Genomic DNA, 8850 nt, shown 5'->3' on the forward strand with positions numbered 1-8850 from the left:
TGTGGGGGGGTAAGCCACTGAAGGAAGCGCGTGGCAGCCGAACTGCACATGTGTGCGCATGCGCAGTTCGTCCGGGAGCCTGGATTGCTCCGGACGACGGGTGCGCCGGCGATCCCACGGCCGTGCTTGATGCGGCGTTCCAGGTAAGTCCTCCTCTGTAGGTGACTCAAGTGGTTAAGACGCTGAACTGCAGGCTGTGGAAGGTCAGTAGTTCAGCGGTTCAAGACCCGGGTGCCGCAAGACAGGGTGAGCTCCCGTCTCTAGTTCCAGCTCCTGCCAAGCTAGCAGTTCGAAAGCAAGAAATTGCAAGTAGATAAATAGGTACCCCTTCGGTGGGAAGGTAACAGCATTCCGTGCGCCTTGGTGTTTAGTCATGCCGGCCACATGACCACGGAAACGTCTTCGGACAGCGCTGGCTCTTCGGCTTTGAAACGGAGATGAGCACCGCAACCCTAGAGTCGGATTCGACTGGCTTTCGAGCAAGGGAATCTTTACCTTTTTACCTTTCCGGCTTTAGGGATGGATCGGGGACGGGTGTGCGCTGCTTCCCAGATGTTGCAGTGAGATCGCGCCCGTTTGCTGCGCCCCCGATCCGTCCCTCTCCCGGGCCAAAACCTTCCGTGTGACCGGGGCCTCAGTCCATTTTTTGGGACACAGTTTTGTTTGTGTGACTCTTATACTGAAAAGGAGCCCACTTTTGAAGCAGTAAGGGAGGGAAACATGCTGTGTGGCCTCACCTTGTCCAAAGAGCACTACCCACACGAGCTTCAAAACAGCAGGTGGCAACAGCCCCTCAAATAACTGCATTTCCTACGATTGCCCCTTTTCCATGGCAAAGCAACCCATGCGTCTAGATGCCTCATGCCACATTGTGAAATGGCCTTTATTTGAGAAACACGACAAAAGCCAGATTCTAGAATGGCCACTCCGGGGTGCCAGAATGTAATTCTTCCCACAACTGAAGGATGCATTTGACACTTTAAACCCAAATCTAAATCACCCCTGCCCGATAGCGAGGCCCTGGAGAAATATCTCTCTCATATAGTCTCAATTCTTCACCTGTAAGCAGCAACAAACAGTGACTCGGCCCACAAAAACATACTGAAAAGCTGCAAGAAATACAAAGTACTTTACAAAGCATAAATAAACCGGGAGTGCTTGCTCAATTTTGAGCGAATCTTTTTAAGGAGGAGGAATCCCAATGGAAACAAAACCAAAGAGGAGCAAGAGGTCATCCAGGATGATCTTGTGTTATGAAATGGATGGAAAGAGCTGAAGCCATTTAGCCCAACAAAACGGAGCTCCCCCTCCCCTGGCAGTCTTTAAGCAGTGGCTGGACCAACACTTGTCAGGGATGCTCTAGGCCAGGGGTGGCCAAACGTGCTTAACGTAAGAGCCACATAGAATAAACATCAGATGTTTGAGAGCCACAAGACATGAACACACATTTTTATTGGAAAATATACAAATTTGCATATTAAATTAAATTAAAATAAATTAAAGAGACAAATGCCTTCTCCGAGCCAAGCCAGTCTGCTGGTGTGGTGGGGCTTGGAGAACACATTTAACTTTAGATGGGGAGGGAGGGGAGAAGGACAGAAAGAAAGGTGGAAAGAAAGAAAGTAGAAAGAAAGCAAATAGATGGGGGAGGTAGAGGTAGAAAGAAAACAACTTTAAGTTTAAATGCATCCTCCAAGCCCCCCATGCCCCAGTGCCGGCTGGCTTGGCTTGGAGAAGGGATTTAAAGAGACAAAGACCTCCTCCATGCTGGCCGACTGTGGGGGGGGGGATTTGAGAATGCATTTAAAGTCAAAGTTTCTTTCTTTCTCTGCTTCCCCCCACCTCAAGCCTACCCAGGGAGGGGAACACTCGCTGGGGAAGACCAATTGGGAAGGCATGCCTCCCCTTCGCTTCCCCAGCCATCCTGCCGGGAGCTGCATAATATGTGTGAAGGAGCCGCATGTGGCTCCCGAGCCGCAGTTTGGCCACCCCTGCTCTAGGCTGATCCTGCACTGAGCAGGGGGTTGGATTAGGTGGCCTGTACGGCCCCTTCCGACTCTGTGATTCCGCGATTCTAGTTTATGAAAGGGACATGAGAACACTCTATGATCCTGAAGGCTCTTCCCACCCAATAACCCCATGCATTCATATTGCAAACGCTGTAACGTTAACTTAAAGTTTACGACCTATATAAAAATCCCAACTCTGTAGGAATGCTGCGGCACAAGTCATGGATTATGAGGAAGGCTGGCCGACTGACAACCCGGAGAACCTTTTGGCTCTTCAGTGGCCCGTTGCAGCTGCTGAGCGGTAGGAGGGAGTAGTCCTGGGGCCACCGGACAGCAACCAAGGAGGAAGCAACCCCACATCCTTACTGGGGGGCAGGCTCCGTCAGCATCATGCAGCTGCTCACTGGCCAGCAGTATCCTGTGTAGCCCCCCCAGCACTCACTGCCTAATCATCATCATGACCCGCAGCTTAGAACAGGGGTGGCCAGACTGCAGCTCCTGGCAGGGTGCAGCTCCTGGCAGGGTGGCTGGGGAAGCGAAGGGGAGGCATGTCTCCCTGATTGGTCTTCCCTTCCCCAGCCAGTGTTCCCCTCCCTGAGTAGGATTGAGGTGGAGGGGAGCAGAGAAAGAAAGCAACTTTAACTTTAAATGTGTAATGTATCCAGTCCAGACAAGTCCAGACAAGTCCAGAGACAAACGCAGAGCTTCGCTCCAAGAGACAATGGACTATGCGGATCCTAGCCCGCTCCAATCAGGGGGCTAGGTTCCCAGCCGAGAGCCTATGGGACTCTTGGCCACTGTAAATAACCTATAGGGAAGTAGGGGGTGTGTTTTGGGTGGCGGTTTCTCGGGGGATATAAGCCGGCCTGAGAGCTGGCCAAAGTCGTCGAATAAAGTACGCTTTGCTGAAATCACTCTCCATCTGCGTACTTTTCAAAATGTATTCTCAAAGCCCCCCTGCCACCCACCAACTGGCTTGGAGAAGGCATTTGTCTCTGTAAATCCCTTCGCCAAGCCAAGCCAGTTTGGGGGGAGGGTCCTTGGAGGACACATTTCCACCACTCCCCTCTCCCCCATCTTTTTGCTTTCTTTCCATCTTTCTTTCTGTCTTTCTCCCCTCCCTTCCTCCCCCATCTAAAGTTAAATGTGTTCTCCAAGCCCCGCCCACACCACCAGGCTGGCTCGGCTCGGAGAAGGCATCCGTCTCTTTAGTTTAATATGCAAATGTGCATATTTTTCAATTAGAACACGTATGTTCGTGCCTTGTGGCTCTCATAGACATCTGACATTTATTCTATGTGGCTCTTACATTAAGCAAGTTTGGCCACCCCCGGCTTAGAATCATCTTCCCCAGAATCATTTCCATTCTTTGTTGCTCTTTGTTCTTGTCAGGTGAGGAAAATGGAGAGAGGAGACAAAAGGAAGAAGAAGCTGGCAGACAGACACGGAAGAACAAAAGAAGAGGGGGAGGGGGGGAGAGATAGAGAGAAGAAATTATATGTCGTGACAGAAAACCTGGCATGACAGAAAATTTAATGGGACTCCCATGTTGCAGGTGGGTCAAGATGGGTGGCCGTGTTAGTCTGGCTGTAGCAGTAGAAAAGAGCAAGAGTCCAGTAGCACCTTAAAGACTAACAACATTTGTGGCAGAGGAGGCGCTTTCATGACTCTTGGGCTGATTTCGCACTAGAGCTGCCTTGCTGTTGTGTCGCTGTTTGCCCCGGCTCTATTGGTCAGTTTCGCACCCGAAGCCGCGTGGTTGATTTTGACCCGCGGCTTCACCCGATTTCCTCTGCAGTTTCATTGAGCTTCAAAAAACAGGATCACAAAACTGTGGGGGAAATTGGGTGAAGCCGGGGGTGAAAATCAGCTGCGCGGCTTTGGGTGTGAAATTGACCAATAGAACCGGGGCAAACGGTGGTGCAACAGCGATGCAGCTCTAGTGCGAAATCAGCCCTGCTCTTTCCCATGTTGCAGTTAGGGTTAAAAGCAGCAAGCAGGCCTGAAAAGGGTGATGTCCACGGTGGTATAAATAAGCAGACACTGATACTGGCTACTTACTTTGGTAGGACTAGAACTTGCACAAGAAAAATGCAGAAGAATATGAGACAAGCGCAAGTCACATAGTACTTGAATGCCGGCAGCGTTGTTGCTCTGTACTAAAAGAAAATTAGAAAGAGATTGTGAAAGAAAGAAAAAGAATTCTACCAACAGTTAAAATCAGTTTTAAACAATCACGGCAAATTACGCGTACAACAAGTGGGTCAAACAGACAGATTCTTAATGGTGGGGTGGCGTTCACGGCCATGAGACAGGAACCGAGGATACATCTAGCAACAACTGGTATTAGCTGTGATAGCTAAACAGAACCAGAATTGCAGGGCCTTCTGAATGCCAGTGATCTGGGGAAGAGCACCTAGCTTCCTGGAATTCCAGTTCTAGGGATTGTGTTGCCCCTGGCATAGTGCAACCCGCCCCCACCCGCCCCCGGGCCTGTGCTGCTGACGGCCAGGTTTGGCCAGTCACCCAGCTCTGCCTAGAAGCATCTAGCTGGAGGCACAATACTGAGCTCAATGAACTTTCAGTCTGATTCCACATGAATTGTGCAACTGAGAGCACAGGGTAAAATCCAACCAGGATCTCTCTCGCAGAGGACATGTTGAACTGCATGGGAGAGGCACAAGAGCACCACCGTGCATCTCTACGGGGCTTGTACAGAAGAACGTTCCGGTAAACTGTGCCCAGAGGTAAAATATTTAACCAGTAAACTACAATGAACAAAACCTGTATGGTTTACTGGTTGACGGCTGTTGGTATCGCGGTCATAAACTGTTTGTTCCAAAAGTACTACAGGGAGAAATCATGGCCACGATGCACGGGACTAAGACAGCTGGCCATTTTGGGTTTGTGAAATCTTTACAATTACTCCAACACCAGTTTTGGTGGCCGGGCATGAGAAAAGACTTGTCACTTTTCGTGCACACATGCCAAACGTGTATCATGTGCCAACCTCGGCCCGGGAAGCTGCCAGGACTCTTACAACCTTTGCCCACCCCTAGACGGCCGTGGGAAGTTATATCGATGGATTTTATAACTGACTTGCCCCTTAGTAGAAACATGTCCGTAATTGGGGGAGGGGGGTTGGACTTGTTTTCTAAACAGGCGCGTTTTGTCCCATTTGGGGGGTTGTCCACAGCTAAGATCTTGGCCAAAGCGTTCATCCAACACGTCCTCAGACTCCACACTTTACCGAGCAAAATTGTCTCTGATCGCGGCTCTCAATTTGTTTCTAAGTTCTGGGAGGAATTGATGCGGTTGATGGGGATTGAGAGGGGCCTCAATAGCACATATCATCCAGAGACCGACGGCCAATCAGCACGCGTGAACCAAACCTTGGAACAGTACCTCCATTGTTTTACTAACTTTCAACAGAATGATTGGGTCGATCTACTTCCTTTGGCGGAATTTGGTTATAATAACGCCTATCATTCATCCACGGGAATCTCGCCTTTCATGGCAGTGTATGGTTATGAGAGTCCCCCTTTACCGTTTCTGGCTAATCCTCCTGATAGTCCGAAGGTGGGCTCAGCTGGGGACTGGTGCAAGACCCTACAGGAATCCTGGCCGATCTTGTGCAAAACTTTGGATGCGACCAAAGAGGCATATAAGAAACAGGCTGACAAGAAAAGGGTGGTGGGTTGGGATATTCAGCCTGGAGACTCAGTATATGTGTCAACCAAGAACATGCAATGTTTGCAGCCTAGCAGGAAACTGGGCTGGAAGTATATTGGACCATTTAAGGTTTTGCGTAAAATTAATGACGTGTCTGTGGAATTGGAATTACAAAAACATTGAGACAAATACACGCTGTTTTCCATCTCAGCGTATTAAAAAAAGGACCCTGAGCCCGCTTGCGGGGAGGGCGGGGTAAAAATACTCAAATAAATAAATAAATAAATAAATAAATAATGTTTGGCGCCCTGACGTGGTGGCACCTCCCCCCCCAGTGGACGGGGAACCGCACTTTGAAGTGTCACGCATCCTGGATTCGAAGTTGAAACGCAATAAACTCTTTTACCTTGTGGAGTGGAAACACTTTGGAGCCCAGCACCGAGAATGGGTGGAAGTAGGGGATATTTGGACCCCTGACCTTATTTGCATTCCATGAGGAGTTCCCGGGAAAACCAGGAGAATCTCCCGGGTAGTTCGGGAGAATGTTTGGGGGGGCAGGATGTCAGTAAACTGCCATTTGTACTCTGGGTATGTTCTGTGTAACCTGCCTGCTGTATGATGGGGGGGGGAGGCCCAGCCTGTTCATTTCCTCTCAGTGCTGCGGTGACGTTTGTTTGGAATTTGGCTTTGGAAGGTTGTGCTGGCTTTGTAGTTGATAAGCCGGTGAGAACTGCTACTTGAGCCGTTCCCAATCTGGCTGGTGTGACTCAAACGGCTGGAAGCTATCTCCCGCCTTGATTTTCTCCCGCTCGCATTTCTGCTTGCTGAGCACAAACTGTATTCATTGGCCAATCCTGTGTGTTTGAACTGTCTATATCTGTCCCTGCTTGGTTTTGAGTTTCATTCCTGACAATGACTATGTAAGAGTATCAATAGTGACTTGCAATAAAGCAACCTATTCTTATGAATCGTGGACTCCAACAGCTCTATTGAACCTGACAGAAAGGAATATTCTTGTATTTCCCTTCAAGTACAGCAGCAGTTTGGAATTAAAAACCACTTACTTCTTTTTCTAGAGCTTTGTTGTAGAAAAGCAATGATATCCTTTGAATATCTTCAGATTTAAGCCACTGCCTAGAAGAGATGAGATAATGCAGACAGAAAGTGTGGTGTAGTGGTTACAGCACTGGGAGGGTAGGGTGGGGAGACCTGGATTCAAAAAAACCCAGCCAGCCCCCTTCTCTCAATCTAACCTACCACACAAGGTTGTTGTAAAGACAAAATGGAAGACGGGGCTATGTAGTCACCCGGAGCTCCTCATGGCAGAGTGGGATGAAAATGGATGGATCATTACTGTACAGGACAGCATTAATCCTTACATTTGTTAAGAAAAGTGGAGAAAAAAAAATAAACCTCATTTCAAGAGGAGAAGCCAATTTTTATTCCACACCAGTCTGAGTGGACTTATACCCCACTAAACCCTCTCCCCAGGAAACCCTTGGAACATTACTCCTGTGGGTGAAGGGATGAATGCGCAAAGGATTCTTGGTATGTCCTCAAACTAGAGTTCCCAGGATTCTTTGCAGGAAGCTGTGACAGTAAAACAGGCATAAAACAAACTGGAACTGGGACAGTTTCAAAACTGTCTGAAAAAAGACCTTCTAAATGAGGGCTCACTACATGGTTAAAAGGCATACTCGTTTGACCTCGGTGCTTAGGCAGACAGAGAGAAAGAAAGCCTGCTTTCATCTGAACTATTTTAGGGGTTATGGATCAAAATCGGAACCTTGCTCCGTGTCTCCAAAGTTAAAGGCAGCCTCTGCTCATCCTTAGACAGCTGTAATGTCCAGTCAGTCGCCCACACCACCAAAAGGCAAGGACAGATGTCCCCCTTAAATCCAATTAAATTAGCTACAGCCAGTGTTCCCTCTAAGCTGAGTTAGTGTGAGCTAGCCCACCATTTTTTAGCCTCCGGCTCACACTTTTTTGTCTTTGCTCAGGAAGGGATGGCTCCAGAGCAAACTGATTTAGGGAAAAGGTAAAGGTTCCCTTGCTCGAAAGCCAGTCGAATCCGACTCTAGGGTTGCGGTGCTCATCTCCGTTTCAAAGCCGAAGAGCCAGAGCTGTCCGAAGACGTTTCCGTGGTCATGTGGCCGGCATGACTAAACACCAAGGTGCATGGAACGCTGTTTCCTTCCCACTGAAGTGGTCCATATTTATCTACTTGCAATCTCTTGCTTTCGAACTGCTAGGTTGGCAGGAGTTGGAACTAGAGACGGGAGCTCACTCCATCATGCGGCACCCGGGTCTCGAACTGCTGAACTACCGACCTTCCACAGCCTGCAGTTCAGCGTCTTAACCACTTGAGCCACCGCAGCTCCTTACAGGTGCAAAATGGCTCGCTCACAACATTAAGGCCAGTAGCTCACAAAGTAGAATTTTTGCTCACAGGACTCCACAGCTTAGAGGGAACATTGGCTACAGCCTGAGCATGTGACATGAAACTCAAGGACTGCACATTAATGAATAATAAATATCTGCACACATTTTCATCTTCTGCCTTTGTATGTGTGTCTACTGGAGGGCAGTGTTGCTCTCACGGCCCAACTTTCAACTTTGGAGATGGGTAAGATGCGCTGCTGTAGGCGGAGCTCTCTGTGTGAGAAGGACCTTGTTGGTGTGTTCAGTTATGAGAAGGCTCCATGAACGCATTCCCACAGAGAATCCAGGGCAGTCCACCCTGCTGTGGGGAGAGCACTATACGAGGCTCCATCCTACAGTGCTCTGCACACCACTCAGACCCAACGGGTCAGCATGCTTTTTCAGTTTTCCTCATTTGCTCCTTTCTGCTCCCTGGATGACACAGGGGCAGTCCGAGAGTCTCTCTCCTGCTCCACTTCAGGGAGACTGCCCAAGGGTCTTTTAGATTCCTCACATGCCTGCCTTTCCTGAAACTATTGGGGGGGGGAAGGAATTTTGTGTGCAAACATACTTTTGAGCATTTATGCCATCAATTGCTTGAATCATCCTTTCATTCAGTTCTTCTTCAAACTTTTTTTTCTGAGATTTTGTTCTGCAAAAGACAAGCAACACATAAAAAGAATTAACATACTGGGAATATATATATATATATGTGTATGTGTGTGTGTGTGTGTATATATATATATAT

General features: G+C 48.6%; 1 protein-coding gene across 1 annotated transcript in view; it reads right to left on the reverse strand.

Annotated features, from left to right (window-relative positions):
- The window catches only part of ADCY2 (adenylate cyclase 2 (brain)), a 200078-nt gene that overhangs the window by 82180 nt on the left and 109048 nt on the right, over positions 1 to 8850 (reverse strand). The window contains exons 11-13 of the mRNA XM_015409355.1: positions 8674 to 8754; positions 6746 to 6815; positions 4071 to 4168 (exon numbers count right to left, since the gene is read on the reverse strand). Of these exons, the coding sequence (XP_015264841.1) occupies positions 4071 to 4168; positions 6746 to 6815; positions 8674 to 8754 (249 nt within the window). The remainder of the gene's footprint in view (positions 1 to 4070; positions 4169 to 6745; positions 6816 to 8673; positions 8755 to 8850) is intronic.

Source organism: Gekko japonicus, unplaced genomic scaffold (genome assembly GCF_001447785.1).
Source record: "Gekko japonicus isolate JY-2015 unplaced genomic scaffold, Gekko_japonicus_V1.1 scaffold707, whole genome shotgun sequence".
Lineage (NCBI taxonomy): Eukaryota > Metazoa > Chordata > Lepidosauria > Squamata > Gekkonidae > Gekko > Gekko japonicus.